The sequence below is a fragment of the Rhinatrema bivittatum genome, chromosome 3 (assembly GCF_901001135.1).
Source record: "Rhinatrema bivittatum chromosome 3, aRhiBiv1.1, whole genome shotgun sequence".
In the NCBI taxonomy this organism is placed as follows: Eukaryota; Metazoa; Chordata; class Amphibia; order Gymnophiona; family Rhinatrematidae; genus Rhinatrema; species Rhinatrema bivittatum.
Window position 1 is genome coordinate 1,117,496 of NC_042617.1, and position 27,730 is coordinate 1,145,225.

General features: G+C 43.5%; 1 protein-coding gene across 3 annotated transcripts in view; it reads left to right on the plus strand.

The window, feature by feature from the left end:
• The window catches only part of PPP2R5D (protein phosphatase 2 regulatory subunit B'delta), a 374,106-nt gene that overhangs the window by 314,768 nt on the left and 31,608 nt on the right, over positions 1 to 27,730 (plus strand). For 2 of the 3 annotated variants that reach the window (XM_029592779.1, XM_029592781.1), the window contains exon 15: positions 3,958 to 4,002. The exons of the other annotated variant lie outside the window; for it this stretch is intronic. In XM_029592779.1, the coding sequence (XP_029448639.1) occupies positions 3,958 to 4,002 (45 nt within the window). The remainder of the gene's footprint in view (positions 1 to 3,957; positions 4,003 to 27,730) is intronic. 3 annotated transcript variants of the gene reach the window in all.

Below are 27,730 nucleotides of genomic sequence, written 5' to 3' on the forward strand. Positions count from 1 at the left end.
GAAATGATGGCAGAAGAAGACCAAATGGCCCATCCAGTCTGCCCAGCAAGTTTCATACTTTTTTTTTCTCATATTTATCTGTTACTCTTGGCCCTTATTGGTGACGTTTTGGTTCTATTTACCTTCCACCCCCACCATTGATGTAGAGAGCAGTGATGGAGCAGCATCGAAGTGAAGTATCAGGCTTAATTAGTTCGGGGTAGTAACCGCCGTAACAAGCAAGCTACACCCACGTTTATTTGTTTATCCAGACTATGTAATTCAGTCCTTGTTGGTTGTTGTCTGAATATAAATCTCTTTTCTTCATTCCCCCTGCCATTGACGCAGTGAGCTATGCTGGATATGCATTGCAAGTGAAGTATCAAGCTTATTTGGTTTGGGGTAGTAAACACCGCAACAAGCAAGCTACTCCCCCGCTTTTTTTGTGAATGCATATCCTTTTTTCCACGTTTCCTCTTGCCGTTGAAGCATAGAGCAATGTTGTAGTTGCATTAACCATGTGTATGTTTATTGAATAAGGGTATTAATCTCCAGGTAGTATCCGTCATTCCCACAAGCCACCCTCATGCCTCTTCTCTTCATTCACATGCTCTAGACTTTATGGATCCACGGTGTTTATCCCACACCCCTTTGAAATCCTTCACAGTTTTGGTCTTCACCACTTCCTCCGGAAGGGCGTTCCAAGCATCCACCACCCTCTCCGTGAAGAAATACTTCCTGACATTGGTTCTGAGTCTTCCTCCCTGGAGCTTCAAATTGTGACCCCTGGTTCTGCTGATTTTTTCCAACGGAAAAAGTTTGTCGTTGTCTGGATCATTAAAACCTTTCAAGCATCTGAAAGTCTTTATCATATCACATCTGCTCCTCCTTTCCCACAGGGTGTACATATTTAGATTCTTCAATCTCTCCTCATAAGTCATTTGATGAAGACCATCCACCTTTTTGGTTGCCCTTCTCTCGACCGCCTCCATCCTGTCGCTGTCCCTTCGGAGATACGGTCTCCAGAACTGAGCACAGTACTCCAGGTGAGGTCTCACCACGAACCTGTATAAGGGGATAATCACGTCCCATTTCTTACTCGATATTGCTCTCTCTATGCAGCCCAGTATTCTTCTGGCTTTAGCTATTGCCTTGTCACACTGTTTCGCCGACTTCAGATCGTTAGACACTATCACCCCAAGGTCTCTCTCCTGCTCCATGCAAATCAGCCCTTCACCCCCCCCCCCCCCCCATTCGATACAGTTTTTCGGATTTCCACACCCCATATGCATGATTCTGCACTTCTTAGCATTGAATCTCAGCTGCCATAACTTTGACCAATGTTTCAGCTTCCTTAAATCCCATCTCATTCTCTCCACTCTTTCCGGCGTGTCCACTCTGTTGCAGATCTTAGTGTCAACTGCAAAAAGACAAACCTTACCTTCTATCCCGTTCGCAATGTCGCTTACAAAGATATCGAACAAGACCGGTCCCAACACCGATCCTTGCGGCACTCCGCTTAACACCGTTCTCTCTTCAGAGTAAGTTCTATTTATCATCACACATTGTCTTCTATCCGTCAACCAGTTTGCAATCCAGGCCACCACCTCGGCACTCACTCCTAAGCTTCTCATTTTATTCACCAGCCTCCTGTGCGGGACCGTGTCAAAAGCTTTGCTGAAATCCAAGTAGATGACATTGAGCGCTCTTCATCGATCCAATTCCCTAGTCACCCAGTCAAAAAAGTCAATCACATTTGTCCTACAGGATCTTCCCCTGGTGAATCCATGCTGCCTCTGGTCCAGCAATCCTTCCGACTGTAGATAGTTCACTATTCTTTCTTTCAGCAGCGACTCCATTACTTTTCCCACCACCGAGGTGAGGCTAACCCATCTGTAGTTACCAGCCTCCTCTCTGCTCCCACTCTTGTGAAGCGGGACCACCACCGCTCTTCTCCAATCACTCGTCACCACTCCCGTTTCTAGGGATCTATTGAACAGGTCACACGGTGGACCCGCCAGCACATCTCTGAGCTCCCTCAGTATCCTGGGATGAACCTCATCAGGCCCCATGGCTTTGTTCACTTTGGTTCCCCAGCTCTTCCCATACATTCTGTACTGTAAATGGAGTTACATCTTCTCCACTCCCCTCCAGTTCCTTGTTTACTAGTGCCGGTCCTTCTCCAGGGTCCTCTTTAGTGAACACCGAACTGAAGCATTCGTTTAATATTTCTGCCATTTCTTCGTCTCTCTCCACACATTGATCCTTTTCACCTTTCAATTTAATCTCCCCAACCTCTCTCTGTCTCTGTCTCTCATTTTTGCAAAGGAAAGTCTTGCTTTACCAATGGGTTTTCAGGAGGCATTTAACAAAGTTCCTGATGACAGACTTCCCAAGAAATTGAAAGGTCATGGAATTAGGGGCAGTATCCTGTTGTGGATTAGTAACTGGATAAAAGACAGGAAATAGAAGGTAGGACTAAATGGTCAATTTTCCAAATGGGGAAAAGTCATTAGTGGAGTGCCCCAGGAGTCTGTACTGGGATCTGTGCTATTTTGCATATTCATAAATGCTCTGGAATTAAGGAACAGTGAGAGAGGTGACGAAAATTACAGATGACACAAAATTGTTTCAAGTTGTTAAAACAACTGTGGATTGTGAGGAACATGAAGGAAGAGGTGTAAAACAAGACAGATAAGTCATCCTCCAATGGATCTTAAATCTTTTTTGGACTGCAGGAAGGTCTTCATGACACTAAACTCCTTACCACTTCTCTTCCTCTCCTGTAACCCCCCCCTGCCCTAAAATACTGTTAATTATTTCAAAAGGTTAAGATGTAATTTCCTTTCATGCTTCAAATTGTTTTACTGTAAACCGATGTGATGTGCAAACGAACGTTGGTATAAAAAAGTTTTAAATAATGGTAGGGACACAAAATTGGGGGGTGCAGAAGTATTAATTCATACATGGAATTCAAGTATATCACAGGTATATGAGACGTTGGCTCCAGTGGCTGAAAGATGGATTTGTATTAGGAAAAGACCAGCTGCATGGTTCTCTGAGGCTCTCAAGGTAAAGCGTAGAGTTCTGCTTAAGACTGAAAGGCAGTGGAGTAAGCATACAGAGGTAATGACGCAAGAATATCAAACATTATTATTGCAATATAGAAGGTCTTGCTGTGAGGCTAAGTATGATCATTACACTCAGTCTTTATCAAATTCTCTTCAGCATCCATTAGAGTTATTCTCTATTATAAGACGCTTGACTAAAAAATCTGTAGGACTTGAACAGAAAATGCCTGACTGTGATCAATCAGCTGATTTGTTTTTTCCAAGAAAAAAATGAGTATACAAAGCCAGTTGGATATTGTTACATACGCTTGTGAAGAGCAAACAGTCAATGAGACAGAAATTAAATGGTCAGCTTTTTCCCCTTTATCTATAAAGGAATTAGGGACTATTGTAAATGCACTAAAAAGTACTTCATCACCATTGGACCCATGTCCATTTTATTTGATAAAACATATACATGATGAAGCTTTAAAAATTGTACAAGAAGTCATCAATTGTTCCCTGAGTGAGGGTGTTGTTAAACCAAGCCACTATAAGGCTGGTAAAGAAAGATCGTGCATTGCCTGCAGATAATGTTGCTAATTACCGACCAAATCTTGAATTTGCCAACACGCTCAAAGATTTTAGAAAAAAATGTATTGATATAGCTAGAGGATTACATGTTAGAAAATGATTGCTTGATAAGTATCAATTTGTTTTTTGGTGGAATCACAACACTGAGAATTTGATGATATCATTGTTTGACACGTTGTGTAACTTGGAGCATGGGATGACTGGACTTTTGGTCCAGTTGGACATCTCCAGTGCATTTGATACTGTAAATCATAGTATATTATTGTCTCAGCTAAAAAAATATTTGAATTGCAGGAACAGTATGTGAATGGTTTGCATCTTTTCTTGATAATAGGAAGCAGTCTGTGCAAGTAAAGAACCAAAATTCATCTTGGTGGAGGTTAGTATCTGAGGTTCCTCAGGGCTCTGCCCTTTCATCAGTTCTTTTCAATTTGTATATTGCTCCTTTGTGTTCTTCTTTGCAGACACTGGGAGTGATATCCATACGCTGATGATCTCTCGATATATATCCCGAGTGATGTGATTGGAGCTAGTCCTATAAAAATATTTAATAAGTGTATGTATGAGATAAAAAAATTGGTTAGCTGGTAATGGTTAGGCACTAAACATCTTAAAGACAAAATTATTATGGATGGCAAGAACATCTTTGGAAGGAAGTCCTGTCAGATTTTGAGGGAATAAGCTTACTTATTTTATCTGAGATAAGCTTGGGAATATATATAGATTCAGAGCTTAGTATGAAGCCTCATATTAGGCATGTAGCAAAAATGGCATTCTGTAAAATAAAAAATACTTGGGGTAGATTTTTAAAGTTATGCATGGGCGTAGATTTGTTGGCGCAACCCGGCGTGAACAAATCTACGCCCAATTTTATAACATGCGCGCACATGTTATAAAATCCAGGGTCGGCGTGCGCAGAGGGGTACACAATTGTGCAACCTGCGCGCGCTGAGCAGCCTGCCTCCGTTCCCTCCGAGGCCGCTCCAAAATTGGAGCGGCCTCGGAGGGAACTTTTTTCCAGCCCCCCCCCACCTTCCCTTCCCTTCCCCTACCTAACCCACCCCCCAGCCCTAACTGAATCCCCCCTACCTTTCTTCAGAAAGCTACACCTGCCAGCTGCCGGCATGCCATTCCTTGGCCACGCCCTCTGAACGCCCCTGGGCCGGCACCACGCCCATGGCCCCGCCCCCAGAACGCCCCCGAATGCCGCGCCACCCCGACATGTCCCCCGGGATGTATGCGCGTCTCGGGGCTTTGCACGCACCTGTGGCCTATGCAGCATAAGTGCGCCGACGCACAAGTCCCCTGTGCGCGTAAATCCAGCTGGATTTACGCACGCTGGTCTTTTAAAATCTGCCCCTTAGGCCTTTAAAAGACTTGAGTCCAAAAGATATGTTTTGGACTGTGTTGCAGACGTTTGGGTCATTTGGATTATTACAGCACTGTCTGTATATGTTTGCTTGACAAACTACTGTGTGTGTTACAACTAATACAGCATTCGGCCACTAGGATTTTGCTTGGATTGTCAAGAAATGATCATATTACCCAGCATTGAAAAGTTTGCATTGGTTGCCCATTAGGTTTGGAATGCAATTTTGATTAATGGTGATAGTTTTTAAATTGCTACATGAAGAGTCATCATGTCTCCTTCAAGCTAAATTAAATACATGCCAGCGCGAGATAAGTAGATCAAGAATTATTAATAGTTCCCTCCCACAAAGAATATAGATTACAGAAAACAAGAGCTATTGCATTCTCTTATGTTGCCCCCATGGTCGGAACGCACTCCCATTATAGCTGTATAAAGAAGCAGATATCAGGGTGTTTAGAAAAGGATTGAAGGAGTTACTTTTTCAGGAGGCATTTGGCTAAGATAATGTGTGAAATGTATATTTAGTTCTGTTTTATATTTTATTTTATATATTTTATGTATCTTGTAAACTGCTCTGAACACTAAATTGCTTAGACATTTGTGATATATAAGTTTTCTAAATAAATAAAAAAAATAAACTGCAGAAGGACCTTATGAGACTAGGAAACTGGGCATCTAAATGGCAGTGTGAGAATGACCAAGAAAATCTTCTGGGCTGGAGCAGAAAACCACACTGACTCCAGCCTCTTCTAATGCAAACTTTAAACTTTTATTATTATAACAGCAAAATAACCTCATAGTAGACTGCCTTACCTCAGGGCAGTGTAATCACAAACCTTCATACAACTTCTCAGAGAGGATCAGGAGCTCCTTGCTCCTGGAGACGCAGGGCCTCCTGATCCCAGCTGAGTTCACAATCTTATTCCCCTCCCAGCAGGCTCCCGCTTGCAGAGCTCTGACCCTGTGTAGGATTTAAGGTGGACCAGGCTGAATGCTTGTTCCCGCACAGATTAAAGGGGGAAAATAGGGTAATTGTATCATAGGCTAATGCAGTTTAATGTGGCAACTGCAAGATAATACATCTAGGGAAAAATAATTCCAGTTGTAGATATAAAATGCTGAGCTCTGTGTTAGGAGTCACCATTCAGGAAAAGGACTTTGGAGTCCTTGTGGCCAGTGCTTTGAAATCTTTGGCTCAGTGTGTAGCTGTGGTTTAAAAAAAAAAAAAAAAAAAAAGGCAAATAGAATGTTAGGAATTATTTGGAAAGGACTAGAGAACAAACCTGAAAAAATCAGTGCCTTTGTATAGATTTATGGGGAACTATACCTTGAGTATTGGTGCAATCTGGTCGCCCCATCTCAAAAAAGATGTAGCAGACCTAGAAAATGTACAGAGAAGGATGATAAAAATGATAAGAGGATGGAAAAGCCGCCTTATGGAAAAAGGCTAAACAGATTAGGCTCTTTAGTTTGCAAAAGAGATGGCTGAGAGGGGATAGGATTGAGATCTATAAAATCATAAGTGGCGTGATATGGGTAGATAGGGAATTATTATTTACCCTTTCAAATAGGGGGCAGTCCATGAAACTAGCAATTGGCAGATTTAAAACAAATCATAGGAAATGTTTTTTCACTCAGTGCTTAATAAAGCTATGGAATCTGTTGCTGGAGGACGTGGTCAAGGCAATTAACACAGTGGGGCTGAAAAAAGGATTGGATAAGTTCCTGAAGGGAAAATCCACAAAGGGTTATTAGGCAGGCAGACTTGTGAAAGCCAGCGCTTATCCTTGGGTGTGAGGTACAGGAAATAGATCAACCATTGGGGACCTGCTGGCTGCTTGTGACTCGGACTGGCCACTGTCTGAGACAAGATGCTGGGCTCAATGGCCCTTGGTATGACCCAGTATTTTGGTACTTACGTTCTTAAGATAGGACATTAAACCTGATGCAGTGGTAAGCAAAATGGTGGAAATTATTAAGAACAAAATCACGTAATATCTGAACAGACATGCATTAATGGGGAAGAACCAACATGGATTTTGCAAAGGGTAGTCATGCCTTACCAGAGTATTATAACTTTTTAAAGATGTAAATATGTTGCTGGAGGAGAGCTGGTCAATACGATATACATAAATTTTCAGAAGGCATCAAACAGACTCCTGAGGAAATTAAAAAGTGTGGGCTAGGATGCAATGGATTGAAAACTGACTAAAGAAAACAACATGGGGAAGTTGGTTAAATGATCAGTTTTCCAAATGTAGAGAAATGACTAGTGTATTGCCTAGAGATCTGTGCTGGGACCTGTGCTGTTTAACATATTCATTAATAACCTGGAAAAGGGAGCAAATAGTGAGGTGATCATATTTGCAGAGGACCCAATCATTCACAGGAAGACCTAGTCAGACTGGTGAATTCGGCATCTAAATGGCAGATGAAATTTAATGTGGACAAGTGCAAAGCGATGCACATAGGGGAAATACATCCAAACTATAGGTACATAATGCAGGGATCCATATTAGGAGTTACCACTCAGCCAACGGAGTTTGGAGTCATTGTGGATAATACTTAGAAATCCTCAGCTCAGTGTACGATAGCTGTTAAAATGGCAAATAGAATGTTAGGAACAGAGAACAAAACTAGGAATGTAATGCCACTGCATTGATTCGTGGTGCCAATGCACGTGCAGTTCTGGTTGCAATATCTCAAGAAAGTTAGAGTTGAACTAGAAGAGGTACAGAGAAAGGTAATAAAAATGATAAATTGGATGGAATGGCTCCCCCATGAGGTGAGGCCAACAGGTTAGGGCCTTTTAGCTTGGAGAGGACACATGGTAAATGGTTTATAAAAGAATGAGTGGTTTTACTTTTTCCATTAGTACTTTGACTAGGGGATACTCCATGAAACTTTTAGCTGATCTAAAACAAATTCTAGAAAGCGTTTTTTCAATCCATGCATAATTAAACTATGGAATTTGCTGCCAAAATTTGTGGTGAAGGCTAATATAGCTGAATTTTGAAAAGGGTTGGATAAGTTTCTAGAGAACAGGTAACTGGTTAAAAGACAGGAAACAAAAGGTAGATCTAAATGGTCAGTTTGCATAAGGAGCATGGGGAGGGGTGGAGCATCACAGAGAACCAGTACTGGGACCTGAACTGTTTAACACATTCATAAGTGATCTGGAAAAGAGAACAACAGGGGATCAGATTTGCAGATGACTGAAAATTATTCAAAGTCGTTAAATCGGCAGTGGATTGTGAGGAATTGCAGAAAGATATTGCGTAACTAGGAGACTAAATTTCATCTGCCATTTAGATGTCTAATGTGGACGATTCAAAATGATGCACAAAGGAAAAAAAATCCCAACTCCAGGAACACAATGCTGGGTTCCATAATAGAAGTCACCACCTAGGAAAAAGATCTTTTATTGAAATCCTCACCTCAGTGTGCATTGGAAGTCAAAAAAGCAAATGAAATGTTAGGAAATATTTAGAAAGGAATGGAGAATAAATGAATTGAGGCAAGAAGGACATCTGACTTTGTGGAAGAAATTGAAAGAATTCTTCACTGGGGCATTTGGGTCTTCATAATTTTAGAGACAGAAGGTTGAGCTGGGAGAGTTGATTGTGTGTTTTAGTGTGATTTTAAGGTCGTCTTTGTAATTGTGTGTTTTAATGTGAATATATACTTGATCGTTATGAATGTTTTGGTGTTCCTCGCATGGAACAATGGCTTGGCCCTATGGGTTATAATTGCTTTTAAATAAATGCATAATTCCTCTGTATCGCTCCATGATGCAACAGCATCCCGAGTATTGTATGTAGTTCTGGTCACCCTGTCTTAGGAAAGGTACAGAGAAGGGCAACAAAAATGGTAAATGAGATGGAACAGCTTCCTTATAAATAAAGGCTAAATAAATTAGATTTCTTTAGTTTGGAGAAAAGATGACTGAGAAGGGGATATGATGGCGATTTTATAAAATCATGAGTAGAGTGGAATTGGTAAATAGGGGATGGTTATTTACCCTTTCAAACAATACTTAAAGAAGGGGACTCTCCATGAAACTGAACACCCAGCATATTCAAAAGAAATGGTAGAAATAGGCGGGCCTGCGCCAAAATGGCCAGAGCCTGCCAGTAACTGAAGCCCAACCCCGCAGCAGCAAGGTGGCATCCTCAGGGAGGGGGAAGGGGGGTAAGGCTGCACGGCAGCATAGAGCCACTCCTCGGCTCAACTCCTCCCCCACTCCTCGCTCTGCTTCACATAGCAATGCGAGCCGGGAGGGGGAGGAGTCGCCTGTGCATTAAGATGACGTTGATGGCCCTTTAAAGGGCTGCGGCGGAGGCCATGTGGCCCCCTTCTTTCTCCTTCTCGCCGGCAGCCTTCTTCCCTCGCCTACAAACAGTCTTTCCCAGCCATTGAGAGGAGCCCAGACTTGGATCGTGGGTTGCGGGCTGCCAACCCAATTAGCATGGGGGGGGGGGGGCGGTCAGCAGCAAAATCTCCTCGATTCACATCAGGAGGGGTGGGCCAGCACAAAACGTTAGAGAGAAGCCGGGAGGGGTGGGCCAGCACTGCAGGATAGCCTGGAACTACCCACACACAAACTCCCATGTGCAGAGAGCACCAGTAGCCAAGATGTGCAAACTAGAAGATCGCAGGAGCACGCCACGGGGATACAGGTCGCAGGTTCGAATTTAACTAGATAATTAAAAAAAAAATAGGGGGGGGGGCGATAGACCTCCATGAGGTAAATTAATGTAAGGGAATTCAATACACACAAAAAAGGGGGGGGTGTCAGCTAGTCTATAGAGATGTGGGTGAATGGGGGCTGGCAGCCGGGGCAGTAAGGCATTTATGCCCAGTGCTTTAAGGGCAGGGACTGTAATTTCAGCTTAAAAAAAAAGAGATGGCAGAGTGACCTAACAGTCAGAGCTATGGCCTAGGACTCAGGAAACCAGGGTTCATATCCCACTGTAAAAGGGGGGGCAAATTAGATACTGGCTAGCCTTGACGTATCGGCGAGCACCTGCGACAGCAATGGCCTTCGGCTCAGCACCTAGTGCTCCCCTAGGTCCGCAAACGGCGGTTCAAGAGTCAAGACAGGTTGCATTCAGGAGCTGCAAAAGAGAGAGAAAACGTTGAGCTCACCAACACAGAGATTACAGCACCCGGAATGCAAGCATCGTCTCGGCAAGAAACGCGCACAAGAGTGACGAACAGTTGAAAAAAAGCTGATGCGGACAAGGAATGAGTTGAGAGCTGACAGACCAGTAAGCTGACACCAACAGGCATCCAGAGCACAACACATTGGACGAGCCCCATACGCATGACACCACGTCAGCCACCAGCCAACCTATGCCGACAAGGACAGAAGCATCCACGGAGATAGAACCGCAGCAGCACACCCCCGGGAGGGTGATGGTTTCACACACATCACACCAGAGCCCCCATGAAGGTCCACAGCCACAAGCCAGCCAGAACGAGGACCAACAAAGACATACAGGCGGCAAGAGGTACCCGTTTGCACCAAGCCACCCTCCGCCTTCTTCGGATGCATGCAAGGCCAGCCCGGATATGGCAGCCAGCCATTTGCCATCCCCCACTCGACATATCAGAGCTTCATCAGCGTAAACTGGCATCAAAGATCATCATAGGGTGCCAACACACTCTGCCCAGCCCCAGGATGGGGCCCAGCGGGATCGCCCATGGGATTATGCAGCATATGGTGGGATGAGCAGCTCGAACCCTTATCCCTCACTTTGGTGGCAGGATTCGAGCCTACGTGTTAGTGAGTATACTAAATGTACGATCAGGGTTAATGTCGCAGCTTGGAGGGAGGGGGCAGTTACCCGGGCCAGTGGGGCATCTTGCAAGTGGTGCCGGTGGCATTACAGGATGGCGTGGCAGCCAATCAGCACCTTGGGTGGTGCAAAAGATGGGGTGCGTCATGCGCTGATGGTCAGGGTCCCCTTGCTTGGGGACAAGGCCCATGGAGCAAGGCTGCCCTGCTTGGTCCTCATGGCGGACAGCAGCGGAGATACATACCGGCTTGGGTACTAATTGTTTAGGGCAAGCGTGGTGGGACATCGGGACTCTTCACAATATGGCCCCATGTTTAAGCTATGCAGAGAATATTCTTGAAGATTACCAAGAACATGAAGGTTGGGCCTGGCTCAACTACAACAACAAAAAAAAATTCTGTGACGAGATGGAAGAAATATTGTTTCATGTCACGGGGAACTCAGGAAGTTAGACTGTGTGTAATACAGATGATGCGAAAAGTAGGTGATGCAGGAGCACGCTCAAGTTCCATGAGGAAGTCATCTCCTACCAGACATTCAGCCAGGACAACACATGCTGGTGCTTCAACAAAGCAACATGCACATTCCAGGACTACAAATTCAAACACATTTGTTCAACCTGCGCAGCCTCTGCACCCGGTAACAAGAGGCTCCAAGAAACCAGCGACTGGGAGTAATGGTAAAGCATGCTAAGACTCAGCAGTTTTAAAAAAAACAAAACACCATCACCCACCACTTTTGGAAGCTATGATCCCATGGCTGGAATGTTACCCCATCGGCAAGAATCCACAAAGATTTTGCGAGGCTTTCACGATGGATTCATGATTCCATTCCAAGATCAACTAAAAGGAACAAATACCTGCAACTCATCGTCAGTGGTACAACACGCAGACATTGTGCAGGAGAACCTAGATATCGAGTTAGCACTCGGACAGATGGCAGGTCCTTTCCACAACAATCCTTTCACAAGATGTACCTTTCATCATTGGTGGTGATCCCCAAAAGAAAATAGAGAGAGGCCAATTCCATCTCCTCCAGAATCTTTCATACCCTCCAGGGGCGTCCATCAACGACCAGCTGCCCCCAGAGGAGTGATCCGTTCAGTATGCTTCCTTTGACTCTCCAGTAGCACTACTCAGAAAAAGTGGTGAGGGCGCACTAATGGCAAAATTGGACATAGAATCAGCCTTCAGATTACTTCTGGTCCATCAAAGGAGCTTCCCATTATTGGGTTTTACCTTCAGGAAGCATTATTATGTTGATACGTTTATGCTTATGGGATGCTCAGTCTCAATCACATATTTTGAGCTATTTAGCTCAATTTATACATTGGATGATGGCACTGAAGGCAGCCTCAAACAACATCATTCATTATTTAGACAACTTTCTGTTCGTTGGTCCAAGAGACTCTGATGCCTGCGCACGATTGTTGCGCAATTTCCAATCGATTGCTGAGAATTTCCCAAGTGCCCAAAAGTTGTTGATCACCTTAGGGAGGTAGTATTAGTGGCTTTGTGCAGCAATACAATGGTAAGAGGTAGACATGTTCCAGGGGAATGTAATGGTGTTGCTGATTCCCTATCTCGTGCTAAGTAGGATTTGTTTCACTAGTATGTACCCACGGCGGATGAAGTGGGGACACCCATGCCAGCATACCCACGGAAGATTGATCTGCAACCACCTACAAACTAGTCTGGGGATCCGTAGCCCCAACTACATGGTCGGCATACTGCCGAAGCTACGACCACATGACAGAATTCCTAAAGAGACATGGGTAAAGTCAAGGCTTAGTAGCAGATGACCGGAATTTAAAATTTATTTCTGTGGAAAAAGAAAACAAGGCATCTAGAAGCTCCATAGTCAAACACCTGGCTGGCTTGGCCTGCTTCCTGAAGATGCGTGATTGGGGAGACCCCACCAAGTCCTTCTTACCGATGAAGATGTGGGCAGGATGGTTGAAGAAGGCGGGAATCATCGACAGGCGACATCCCAACACCCACAACCTACTGGGAACCCTTTTGGGGTTCCTAGCATCAATTTGTTCATCTGAATTCGAAACACTTATTTTGGTTCGCATTTTCACTTGTATTCTTAGGAGTGTTACAGGTGAACGAGTTGGTAGAAGCTAAAAAAAAAAAGACTCTGGCAACAGTGCCATACTTCTAAGGAATGTGTTCTGGACCCCTGAAACACTAACTATATAATGATAAACAAGTCAAAAAACTGATCAAGCTGGAAAAGGGGCCACTCTGTCACTAAAGCATATCGAGGCATACAACACCTGCCCAATCTGCAATACAAAGCAATACCTAGCAGTTTGGCCAAGCGGGGGAGTGCACCCTATTGGTGCAGGTGGACATGGCCCCGCTAACCAGATATCAATTCACCACAGTGCTCAAAATAACCGTGGCAAAAAATGGGTCTGGACATAAAATTCACCATGCATTCCTTCAGAATTGGTGCAGCTACAAGTGCTACGCAAGTAGGACTACAAACAGCCGTGATACGGGGAATCGGGCGGTGGCATTCAGAGGCAGTAAATTCATATTTCCGATTGGACAGAACCTTTGCACTAACCATTGCTGAGCGGCGAGTGATGATGTGATTTGAAAATTGATCCAAGTGCCATCTGTTGCTGAGTGACACTTCTTCATGCTACATGAGAGCTTTGAATCCATTTAAGCCGATTCAAGTGGCTTTTAAGCCCCTGAGGCAGCTCTTTGGGTGAAACTCGGCCAGAGTTGGGCAAGATTCATTAAAGTCCTTTTTTACATCGATCCAGCCATCTGTGTGTATTGCTGTCAGCCATCTTGGATCAATTACCGGTTTGTTTTCTTGGACCAAAAAATGGGTCTGGACATAAAATTCACCACGCATTCCTTCAGAATTGGTGCAGCTACAAGTGCTACGCAAGTAGGACTACAAACAGCCATGATACAGAGAATCAGACGATGACATTCAGAGGCAGTAAATTCGTATTTCCGATTGGACAGAACGAGCACTACTAAGTTGAAGTCTTAATTCTATTTTGCAGATCCGCCTCAGGTTCAACTTACAGCTTGGATTATTGGTCTCTCATTTGTACATTGGGCGGCTAGGAGATCACAGAAACGACCGTATGGACTACTTTTAGGATTGGTACCTCGTGGGCAGGCCAGCACATGGATGGAAAAGCCAGTTATTGCCCCTTCTATGGCACCTAAAGGAGTCGAGGGCTGCTCAGGATGTCATAATAATACATCTTGATGGCATGACCTGTGCTCGTCGTCATGCAAGCAACTGATAGAGGGTGAGAGAGGATTTCGCTGATCTATCCGCCTGGTATCCGAATGCCGCCCTCTTCTGGTCGGACGTTATCCTGCGACCAAAGTGGAAAGACTCCAGGCTATGGAGAAGGGGTCATAAGAAAGTCAATCGGGTCAAATCGGTGTTGGATACAAAAACTCGGCAATCGCCAGATAAGGCACCAATGGGCGGACGATATATGCCAAGGTCTGTTTCAACTGGACAGAATACACCTGTCTGACATCAGCTATGACATCTTTAACAACGCTCTGCAGGATGTCATGGAAGACTGGATATCCGAAAAAGGTTATGGGCCGCAGCCGGTTTGTTAGTGGGGGGACATGAGGCAAGGTTCCACCCTTCCTCATGTCTTTAGCAGTTACCTGAGCCAGTTGGGCATGTTGCTCATGTGCCAGTGGTGTCACAGGACTGAGTGGCAACCAATTGGACAGCGCAAATGAAGGGGGCAGCACATGCCACCATGGTCTGGCCCCCTTGCTTGGGGACAAGGCGGGGGGGGGGGGGGGGGCCATGGTTCAAGGCTGCCCTGCTTGGTCCTCATGGCAGGCAGCAGCAGTGATGGGTTATTTCGTAATAGTGAACAACAATACAAGCATTCCTGGACTCCAACTGATCTATCTCATCCACGCCACTCCTTATCTCCACCTACACCATGGTTAACCATCTCCACTATCGTTTACATGTTTGAATTAATAACCTGTCCTTTCTCTTCTTTCTCCGCCAAGTTCTAATCTCCCTGTTATATGTAACTGCCTTTTCCGCACCATTGTTTTAGTTTATGTTTACGATGCACCCCTGTTTTATGTGAACCAGCATGATGTGACTGCGATCTCGAATGCCGGTATATAAAAACCCGAAATAAATAAAATACCGGCTCGGGTGACAATTGTTCAATTTTTTATACAATTATTGTGTTGAATAAAGCTGCGGCCTTGTTATTCCAATCTCTCTCAGTGTTCTGCTGTTAAAGGAATGTGATGTACATGCATAAGTTTGAGGAGTAAATGATTAGGGACTGGGTGGTGGGGACGCTGGCAAGACGACATTACAGTGGCGGCTGCCCATGTTAAGTATTTTCACTCCATGCACAATCAAGCTGTAGAATCTTTTGCCAGAGGATGTGGTGTTTACTCTAAAGAAAGTACAGCTGCAATAGGTAACTTGAGACTTTATTAGGGAAAGACAAAGACAAAGGGATAGTGACAAGGAACAGAACAAAGCACGAGGAAATAGTTTGTTCTGAGGGGCGACAGGTCCATACAACTGTACAATCACCCAGCCACCCCAAAGTTCTAGTGAGGTGCATAATCTTTTATACCTTTCATACTGACCAATCAGAGTACATTCAAAGTGTTATTCTTAGATAAGTGCAGTGCATTTCATTTGAGAATATTATAGACCAATCAGTTAATGGGTCTGGGGTGTTGGCTGGCTGCATTCCAGCATGTAGGCAGAGTCCTTTGCATTCTGTATCTAACACTGGTATACAGGAATACAGCACTAAGAAGTGTCAGACAGTGCATATCTACATCCCCCTCTTGAAGGGTTACGCCTAGAAACCCTTCACATATGGGCGGGCCGTGAGTGCCTGTCTTATGTTGTCCCTTACATCCTAAGCTAACCTTAGGTGAAGGAATCTTACCCGTCGTTGGCTAAGCCTCACTATTGTTCCCTGCCCATGTAAGTCATGGGGAAGCTCATGCATGTCCATCATTAAGTGCTGACTGATAGTAGTCACTTGATCTTGTACAGCAGATGAAGAGCTGACCATAGTTTTCAGTCCGGGCATCCTGGCCATGGCTGCAGTGATGGAAGATCCAATCCGTCGAAGGCAGAGGCATACGCATGGTAGTCAAAGGCATAGCAAAAGTCCAAAACATCATGCTAGTCCTGTAGGGTATTGATGGCGCTATGCAGTATTATGACAATAACCTGTAGCAGTGAAAGCAATCGCTGTATGGACAGCCCTAATTCAACTGTGGCAGTCACCTGTCCAAGAGATGATCCAGCTGTGGATGGGAAGGCTTCTAAACCAGTTTTGGTCAAGGGGTATAAGCTATTAAGGTAGATGAGGGCTAGTAATACTGCTTCGTCTTCAGGTGCTTCTAGGGAAGCGGGGCTAATACTCCTCTTAGATCGATGGTAAGTCTGAGTGTAATTGGGGATAATCATAGGAACAAGTGACAGCTGACTCTGTGAGAAAGTCTATAGCATGCTATGTGGTCTAAAACAAAATAATGTACTTTGCTGGGTTGCTAAACCATCAGTGTGAGTCTCAGCAAAGGAAAAGGAAGAATCCCCTCTGGAATCCCAAATGGAAACAAACTAGCTTATAAATATTTTATTTATTTAACAGTTTTTCTATACCGGCATTAAAATACACATCATGTCGGTTTACATTGTAACAGCAGGTAGAAAATACATAGAACGGGGATATGGGGGTGGATAACCAGCAAACAAGAGTAGAGGGGGCTCTAACAGGGAGCCAGAAGCAAAAGCTAAACTAGTTAAATTAGATAAAAAGGGGGAAGGGTAAGAGGAAATATTTACAATGAGAAGGGGTGCGGGAAGGTAGGTTGGGTGGCTAATTACAGGGGGGGGGAGGAGGGGCAACTGTTTAAAAGGGGCAGCTGTTTAAAAAAGAGGGGGCAGGGGGAGGAAAGGCTGCTAATCAGGGGAGATCTTGGAGGAGAAACAGAAGAATTGCAAAGTGCGGGAAGGTGTAGGGAGAGGTATAGAGGGTGGCTATTTAAAGGGTGGCTATTTACAGGGGGAAGGATAGAGATAGAAAGGCATTTCAAGAAATCACATAATAGAAATGTTTGGACTGGAGATCTCTACAAATGTAAAAATTACATAACCTCAAATTATATCATTAATTTTTTAAATTAAATCATGGCACTTGCAAAAAGGCGTAATAACTAGATACATATAACAATCAATTATCGCCTGGCAGATCAAGGTGCGGTGATACATGTGATCAAAAGAACTACATCAGGATAACCAAACATAAAACAAAAAAGAAATCAGGCCAAATAAGTAGATAACCCAGGTCATATAATGAAGCAATGTTGAGCTGGCTTGTTATGACAAGCTCTGAATTCTGACAATCAATGGAATAATCAGTTTATTCAGTAAGGTGTATTAATCTTTCGCTAATCAAGGCCTAAGTTAAATATGTGCGCATAGAACATGTGTATGTGTGTGTGAAATGGAGCAACACAAATTCAAAGTGATGCAGCAGAATTCAAATGTAATAAACAGAACCACAGACAACACAGGTACAGCAGACACTACATAGAACATATATTTCACAAGACCAACACATATCCATTTATTTCACAAATAGACATACGATGTCTTCATAACGTCAAGACAGACAATAGGTAACACATTTTTTGAGCTCAAAAATGAAAACAAAAGTAAAAATAAACCAAAAAAGGGGTTTGCAAAGCGCTTAGGAAAAGCCAAGAAAACGAAAACCAGAATTCTGTTTAAAAATGGAAAAGGAGAATAAAAATGAAAAAAAAAAACAAGCAGCCTGAAGTCTTCATGACAAGAAGGTGGTTGACCTGGAAAAAGAAAAAGTAACATGCAAAAAAGTAATAAAAAGAGAAATATCATGCATCCACTAGGATGCGCTTTCAGAAGCCACCTTGTGGAACAATACCAATAGCTAGGTTTTACTCTGTGAGAATGAATTCTGTCAGCAGCACACTGAGCTGAAATACAATATGAAATACCAGTCAAGTAGGAATTACAAAAAAAAGCAAGTGAGGTTTACTGAAAAGTAATGTTTAGTGCTCACAGTGTATCAACCTCCATCACTAATTGCACGTTAAAGAAGCATAACTCTTGCAACGGCTTTTTGTACAGTAGTGCCAAGACTGCTGTAGAAAAACAGTGTCGGAAAACGTAGTGCAGTAAGTAAGATGTTAGTAACAAATACAACTCCTGTAACTCAGGAAGGCAGGAAGTGAAAAAGGAAAGGATTATAATTGCAGCACAGAACACTATCTGTAAAAGTAACTGAAAAGTCATGAAAATAGAAACTGTCAATTCATCTGTGCGTTCCTAAATGTCCCGCAGGAGTCCCCTCAATGGACCCCCTGCAGTCGGCTACAGACAGTGTACAACGGCGCTTATCTGCAGATATTTGGACACAAGGATATGACACAGAATTTAATTAGAGCAAATATAAATTTAATATTTCATATCCTTGGGAGATACTGCCAGGCTTTCAACAAAGGGAAAAGCACTTCAGCTTGTCTCTCCATTTGTTAGTCAGGGCTGGATTTTTATAGATAAAAATCATCCAGAGACTGTATAAAGTATCAGGTACCACTTGTGTCCTATCCAATCAGGCAAACTGTATCTATGCTTTCCTGATACCACCTTCCACCTTAAGATCCAATTAGGCCTAAGAAGGGCCCACGTGTCTATTGAGTACTGTCAATCTTCTGTTAGTTCTTCCTGTCAATATATCAATCATTGTAGTAGGTCTGTGTTCTGTCACTGGTTCCAGGCCTTTGATCAGAGTTTTGACCTCAGGGGATCTTCAGTTTACCTGGCCTCTTTCAGTCGAGATAAGAATCTGTGAGAACAAAGCTTGGAATGTGGCTCAGCCATCTGCCATCGATAACCTCATGACCTTTCATCATATCTGGTTAGGTCTGAATTCATTCCAGATGGCTCTCAGTAGCCATTCACACACAGGTCAGCTTAGGTTCATTGCATGCCAGCAGGTTCAGTTAAATCAGAAGAGCAAAGGACACTGGGACAAGCTGAGTGAGCCAAAGGCCTGAGCAAAGTCTTATGTTATGCTGATATATATCAACAGGTTTTGTTTAAACACTGGTGAGAAGCACCTAAAAAAACACCAGAATGACCACTGCCAGTGAGAAGCTATAAAGAAACAAAGGGTGTTCGCACGCAGGACTGAGCAGTATGCAAATGTATAGCAGAACTGTGGAAGGGAAAAAAGAAAGGCAAGTAAAAAAAAAAAAAAAAAGAAAAGAACAGCAATTAAAACGGCAGGCAGAAGGAGGTGGGCTGACCAGCCCCCCGCCCCCCCCCTTCCTCTCCAAAGGAAGAAACTCTCACCCACCCGCCCTGCCAGGCAAAAAGAAATTCCAGAAATACCAAAAGTGTGGCTAAGGGGCACCAAACGAGAACTGCAACTCCCATCAAGCAGCACGCCCAAACATAACGGAAGAATGGGGGCGGACACCATGCCCCGACCCCTCACTGCAGAACACAAAGAAATGCCAAGCCAGTAACACCCAGGGAACAGCATGTGCAGACACAGAGCTCAACACAGAGGACTCACACACAGCCACACTGCCAGGCACACAGGACAGAGGAAACAGATGCAAGGGAAAACTTCAGTTCCCAAGAGCCAGCACACCCCAAGAAAACGGAAGAATGGGGGCGGACACCATGCCCCGACCCCTCACTGCAGAACACAAAGAAATGCCAAGCCAGTAACACCCAGGGAACAGCATGTGCAGACACAGAGCTCAACACAGAGGCCTCACACACAGCCACACTGCCAGGCACACAGGACAGAGGAAACAGATGCAAGGGAAAACTTCAGTTCCCAAGAGCCAGCACACCCCAAGAAAACGGAAGAATGGGGGCGGACACCACGCCCCGACCCCTCACTGCAGAACACAAAGAAATGCCAAGCCAGTAACACCCAGGGAACTGCATGTGCAGACACAGAGCTCAACACAGAGGCCTCACACACAGCCACACTGCCAGGCACACAGGACAGAGGAAACAGATGCAAGGGAAAACTTCAGTTCCCAAGAGCCAGCACACCCCAAGAAAACGGAAGAATGGGGGCGGACACCACGCCCCGACCCCTCACTGCAGAACACAAAGAAATGCCAAGCCAGTAACACCCAGGGAACAGCATGTGCAGACACAGAGCTCAACACAGAGGCCTCACACACAGCCACACTGCCAGGCACACAGGACAGAGGAAACAGATGCAAGGGAAAACTTCAGTTCCCAAGAGCCAGCACACCCCAAGAAAACGGAAGAATGGGGGGCCACTCCCCCTTTCCCTCACCGCTGGACATAAAGAAATGCCTAAGATGGGAGGGGCACACAGACACCAAATGAAAACTACAGTACCCAGCAAATGGGCACTCCTACAGCTCAACACAAAGAAAGTTTTTAACAAGCAATGTTAAACTGCCGGAGCTCATGAAGAGCCAGGAGATTTTACAGCCCCAAAACACACAGAACAGGGAAGACTCCAGCACTCAGCAGCCCGTCACAAAATAAACAAACCAGGCAGTGGGGGGAAAAAGGGAAAAAAAAAATATATAAGCACAGACGGACACATGCACAGAGATTCCTCCTCAACAAAAGTGTGGGGGGGGGAGGAGTGAAATCAAGAGAACGGGACAGAAAAGACACAAGGGGAGAAAAAAGCTGTGCAAAAACTAATCGTAGAAAAAAAAAAAACTACACTGGAAAAAACAAAGATAAGAACAAAAAAGAAACAAGGGAGCCCTCATGCAACATTAACTGCTGGAGCACAAACAGCTGTGACAGCCAGAAACTCTCCATCTGTCTTTACTTCTGTATCAACGGCGTTCCCCGAGTTTTCTTAGTGTAAGGAATACACTAAGGTGTATGGGGTAATACAGGAACGGGCTTAAGCTAAACACCGTCGGGAAAAGGAAGGACACTGACAACAGGGAAAGGGGAGATAACTGATCAGACACATGCAGCTTCTCTAAATATACGTGATTTATAAGAAACCAGAGACAAACTAACTGCACAGCTGCCTGGTGCAAAGAGAGAACACATCCTAACAGACTTGTTGAATTAACCCTAACCTGACCTCCCAATTGTTTTGACCAGAATTTAGACATGAAAACAAGTTACCAATGGGTAAACAGCAAACAATTAAAAAATTTGCCCTTATAAGAAAGCAAATTGTTTCTTACCTTTACCAAATTCACACCAGCAACACTCCTGGCGCTGAAACTCCGTTGCAGGGAACGGTGATGGGGGGGGGCGCGTCAAAGAGACCGAGACAGCCTACTTAAACGAAAAACAGTGAAGCAAACCCCTGGCTGCTTACCTTTAGAAGAAGTATCCACCCTTTAGGAAACCAATCAGAAGGCTCAACTATAATACTCAAGATGAAATCCCAGCTGGACTTTCATCAGATTCATTGCAACTTCACACCAGACGAAGTCCCTAAGACTTTCCAATCTGGAGGCTGGAGACCCTTCCGTCAGGCCCGGGAGCCTGAGCACGAAGAGCCGGGGAAAGGTCAAATACCTGGTCCAATCAGTCAGGAGAGTCAAAGCACAGCTGCAGACAAAAAACCCATTAAACCATCCTCTCCCTGCTACCAAATGTTTACTCTAAAGAAAGTACAGCTGCAAAAGGTAACTTGAGACTTTATTAGGGAAAGAGAAAGGGATAGGGACAAGGAACAGAACAAAGCACGAGGAAATAGTTTGTTCTGGGGGGCGACAGGTCCATACAACTGTACAATCGCCCAGCCACCCCCTAGTGAGGTGCATCATCTTTTATACCTGTCATACTGAGCAATCAGAGTACAGTCAAAGTCTTATTCTTACATAAGTGCAGTGCATTTCATCTGAGAATATTATAGACCAATCAGCTAATGGGTCTGGGGTGTTGGCTGCATTCCAGCACGGAGGCAGAGTCCTCTGCATTCTGCGTCTAACACTGGTATACAGGAATACAGCACCAAGAGGTGTCAGAAAGACAGGGCATACCTACAGTGGTCAAAGCGATGAGCATATTGTGGCTTAAAAGAAGTTTGGACAAGTTCCTGGAGGAAATATCTGTAAACAATTAATTGCCAGGTAGACTTAGGCAAGCCATCACAACATAATCGTGTTGATGATTGTCTCCATAAAAGTTCTTTGTAAACCTGTTCCAATGTAACTCGCCCCTGAGGCGACTGTTCAGTTCCATGTAAACCGGTGCGATATGTATTGTATACAGGAACATCGGTATAGAAAAACTAAAAAATAAATAAATAAATCTCTGGGAACTGCCAGATACTTCTGATCTGAATTGGCTTGCGGAGGCAGGAAGCTGGACTTGATGGACCATTGCTCTGACCCAGCTGGGCATCTTTGTTCTGCTTTTTGAGAGCGAGTATTTTCCCATGCATTCTTGTTTGTGATTTTTTGTTTTATATTAGTTTTTATGTAGGTTTTAATTTGTACCTAACCATGAACCATAGATATGAGCAGGTAATATCTTTTTCAATAGATAAAATTATGTTCTGCGTGAGAATTCACCAATGACCTATATAGATGCATTATCACCTTTCCTTGTCTTTTAATTATGCCTCTTAAACACACCTGCATCCCTTTGTCTCTAGCCACTGCCTCACCATACTGTTTCATTACCTTGAGATCAATGGCTGTATGAGTGCAAGGTGTCCTTTGGTTGATGCACATCAGCCTCTCAGCTCTCTTCCACCCCCCATGCAACACTCCCTCAGATTTCTACATCCCAAATGCATGACGCCTCCCAGAGGTGTGCATTCTGCAGATCTTGATATCATCCGCAAAAAGGCAAACTTCTGTACAATATTACTCACAAAGATAGTTAACAGAACCGGTATCAGCTGATTCTTGAGGCACTCCAGTAATCACCATTCTCTCAATGGAGTGAATTCCTTTACCACTAACCTGTTATCCATAACTCAAACAATTTCTGTGTAGGACACAGCCCAAGGTGTTTAGTCTGCCGCTGACAGCAACAACATTGCATGCTAATGTCCCATCCTGCATGGTTTTGGTGCCCCCAGCAGCCACCCCTCGTGTCACACTACCCCCTCCCCTTCGCATGACCCTGTGCAAGATGTATGAAAGGTTTTGCTGAAATCCAAATCAACCATATCCAGTACACACCCTTAGTCTAATTTTTTATCATCCAATTAAAGAAATCAATCCAATTTGTTTGAAATGATCTGTCTCTGGTTTAAAAAAGAATACTGCCTCTGGTCCTACATTGTACTAGCTTGAAGGTAGTTTAGTCCTCTTTCACCGAGGACAGCAGGATGTCAGTCCTCACACATGGGTGACATCATCTGATAGAGCCCAGCCCGGAACTTTGGTCTCAAAGCTTCTAAAGCTTTCAAAGATGCCCTACTGAGCATGTGCAGCTGTAGTCATCACCCTGCCCCCTAGGCAGAGTTCCTCAATCTCATTTTTTCCGTGGAGCTGTGTGGTCGTGGTATTCAACTTTGCTCTTGCCTCACATTTTTTATTGTGAGGTTTTCTGGAGCTGCTGCTGTTTTTCCTTTTCCCTGCAGTAGTTTTTGTGTTTTATTTTATTTCTCCTCTTTTTAACTTTCTGACCACATGTTGGGCCTTAGTTGCTGTGCAGCCTGGCAGAGTCTAATTTTATTCCTTAAAAATAAATACCTCATTCTGCAGTTTAGTTTCTGTGTCCTCTCCTTGCTCTGTCTTTTTTTGTGCCTTTGTCTGGTTCTAGCAGGACTGACAGAATGCAGTCCGTGGATCATCCATATAGCCTGCTGAGCCTGGGGACTCGCCTGAGTTCTACTAGGGCAGAAGTTCTATGTTGTTTCACCGATCAATCAGCATCAATGCATCAATTGGACAATGAAGGATCCAACAGAAGAAAATAGGATAAAGCATAAGTGTTGGCAAGATAAATGTAAGACATTGAGACGGGCTAAGAGAGAATTTGAAAAGAAGTTGGCCGCAGAAGCAAAAACTCACAGGAAAAACTTTTTAAAATATATCTGAAGCAGAAAGCCTGTCAGGGAGTCAGTTGGACCATTAGATGATCGAGAGATTAAAGGGGCACTTAGAGATGATAAGGCCATCACGGAAAGATTAAACGATTTGTTTGTTTCAGTATTTACTGAAGAGGATGTTGGGGAGATAGCCGTTCCGGAGAAGGTTTTCATGGGTAATGATTCAGATGGACTGAATCAAATCACGGTGAACCTAGAAGATGTGGTAGGCCTGATTGACAAACTGAAGAGTAGTAAATAACCTGGACCGGATGGTTTAGACCTCAGGGTTCTGAAGGAACTAAAAAATAAAATTTCAGATCTATTACTAAAAATTTGTAACCTATCATTAAAATCATCCATTGTACATGAAGACTGGAGGGTGGCTAATGTAACCCCAGTATTTAAAAAGGGCTCCAGGGGCGATCCGGGTAACTATAGACCGGTTAGCCTGACTTCAGTGCCAGGAAAAATAGTGGAAAGTGTTCTAAATATCAAAATCACAGAACATATAGAAAGACATGGTTTAATGGAACAAAGTCAGCATGGCTTTACCCAGGGCAAGTCTTGCCTCACAAATCTGCTTCACTTTTTTGAAGGGGTTAATAAACATGTAGATAAAGGTGAACCGGTAGATGTAGTGTATTTGGATTTTCAGAAGGCGTTTGACAAAGTTCCTCATGAGAGACTTCTAGGAAAAGTAAAAAGTCATGGGATAGGTGGTGATGTCCTTTCATGGATTACAAACTGGCTAAAAGACAGGAAACAAAGAGTAGGATTAAATGGGCAATTTTCTCAGTGGAGGGGAGTGGGCAGTGGAGTGCCTCAGGAATCTGTACTGGGACCCTTGCTTTTTAATATATTTATAAATGATCTGGAAAAGAATACGATGAGTGAGGTAATCAAATTTGCAGATGATACAAAACTATTTGGAGTAGTTAAATCACAAGCAGATTGTGATAAATTGCAGGAAGACCTTCTGAGACTGGAAAATTGGGCATCCAAATGGCAGATGAAATTTAATGTGGATAAGTGCAAGGTGATACATATAGGGAAAAATAACCCATGCTATAATTACACAATGTTGGGTTCCATATTAGGTGCTACAACCCAAGAAAGAGATCTAGGCATCATAGTGGATAACACATTGAAATCGTCGGTTCAGTGTGCTGCGGGAGTCAAAAAAGCAAACAGAATGTTGGGAATTATTAGAAAGGGAATGGTGAATAAAACAGAAAATGTCATATTGCCTCTGTATCACTCCACGGTGAGACCGCACCTTGAATACTGTGTACAATTCTGGTCGCTGCATCTCAAAAAAGATATAATTGCGATGGAGAAGGTACAGAGAAGGGCTACCAAAATGATAAGGCGAATGGAACAGCTCCCCTATGAGGAAAGACTAAAGAGGTTAGGACTTTTCAGCTTGGAGAAGAGACGGCTGAGAGGGGATATGATAGAGGTGCTTAAAATCATGAGATGTCTAGAACGGGTAAATGTAAATTGGTTATTTACTCTTTTGGATAATAGCACTAGGGGGCACACCATGAAGTTAGCATGTGGCACATTTAAAACTAATCGGAGAAAGTTCTTCTTCACTCAATGCACAATTAAACTCTGGAATTTGTTGCCAGAGGATGTGGTTAGTGCAGTTAGTGTAGCTGAGTTTAAAAAAGGATTGGATAAGTTGTTGGAGGAGAAGTCAATTACCTGCTATTAATTAAGTTGACTTAAAAAATAGCCACTACTATTACTAGCATCAGTAGCATGGGATAGACTTAGTTTTTGGGTACTTGCCAGGTTCTTATGGCCTGGATTGGTCACTGTTGGAAACAGGATGCTGGTCTTGATGGACCCTTGGTCTGACCCATTATGGCATGTTCTTAATACAAACAAAACACACACTTTGAAATGTCTGTATGCCAATGCCAGAAGTCTAAGAAGTAAGATGGGAGCGTTAGAGTGTATAGAATTAAATGATGAGATTGACATAATTGGCATCACAGAGACTTGGTGGAAGGAGGATAATCAATGGGACAGTGCTATATCAAGGTACAAATTATATCACAATGATAGGGAGGATCAACTTGGTGGGGGTGTGGCACTTTATGTCCGGGAGGACGAAGTCAACATGGATTTACCCAAGAGAAGTCTTGCCTCACAAATCTGCTTCATTTTTTTTGAAGGGGTTAATAAAGGTGAACCGGTGGATGTAGTGTATTTGGATTTTCAGAAGGCATTTGACAAAGTCTCAAAAAAGATATAATTGCGATGGAGAAAGGTACAGAGAAGGGCTACCAAAATGATAAGGGGAATGGAACAGCTCCCCTATGAAGAAAGACTAGAGAGGTTAGGACTTTTCAGCTTGGAGAAGAGACGGCTGAGGGGGGGATATGATAGAGATGTTTAAAATTATGAGAGGTCTAGAATGGGTAGATGTGAATCGGTTATTTACTCTTTCGGATAGTAGAAAGACTAGGGGGCACTCCATGAAGTTAGCATGGGGCACATTTAAAACTAATCGGAGAAAGTTCTTTTTTACTCAACGCACAATTAAACTCTGGAATTTGTTGCCAGAGGATGTGGTTAGTGCAGTTAGTATAGCGGTGTTTAAAAAAGGATTGGATAAGTTCTTGGAAGAGAAGTCCATTACCTGCTATTAAGTTCACTTAGAGATTAGCCACTGCCATTAGCAATGGTAACATGGAATAGACTTAGTTTTTGGGTACTTGCCAGGTTCTTATGGCCTGGATTGGCCACTGTTGGAAACAGGATGCTGGGCTTGATGGACCCTTGGTCTGACCCTGTATGGCATTTTCTTATGTTCTTATGAGAGGCTTCTAAGAAAACTAAAATGTCATGGAATAGGAAATTATGTCCTTTTGTGGATTACAAACTGGTTAAAAGACAGGAAACAGAGAGTAGGATTAAATGGCCAATTTTCTCAGTGTAAAAGGGTAAACAGTGGAGAGATCTGTACTTGGACCGGTGCTTTTCAATATATTTATAAAAGATCTGGAAAGGAATAGGACAAGTGAGGTTATCAAATTTGGAGATGATACAAAATTATTCAGACTTGTTAAGTCACAAGCGGATTGTGATAAATTGTAGGAGGACCTTGCGAAACTGGAAGATTGGGCATCCAAATGGCAGATGAAATTTAATGTGGAGAAGTGCAAGGTGTTGCAAATAGGGAATAATTTCACCAAAGTCAGAAATTTTAAATCCAGGACTTTAAGCTTTCTGTCACTCCTGTCCAACTTGGCCATTGTTGAACTATACTGTCTGATCAATAGTACTCAGATGAGCACCTGTCTGGACATTAGAGTTGCTTTCTCTATTCATAAATACCAGGTCCAATATTGCCCCATGTCTCGTCGGTACAATTGCCATTTGTCTATGCAGAGCCCCTTGATGGGATACTCAGTCCACATCCTACATAAGTGTTACTATGCTGAGTCAGACTAAGGGTTCATCAAGCCCAGCATCCTGTTTCCAATAGTGACAAATCTAGATCACAAGTTACTGTCAGGATTCCTAAGTTCAATAGATTCCATGCTGCTTATCCCAGAGACAAGCAGTAGATTTCCCCAAGTCCACCTAAATGTTTATTGATTTTCCCCCCACGAATTTGTCCTAATCTTTGTTTAAACCCAGCTACATCCTTCAGCAATGAATTCCAGAGTTTAAGTATGTGTTGAGTAAAAAAATATTTTCATTTGTCTTAAATGTATCACCTACTAACTTGATTGCATGTCCTCTAGTCTTTGTACTGTTTGAAAGCGCAAACAACCGATTCGCTTTACCCGAACTAATCTACTCATAATTATATAAACCTCTATCATATTTC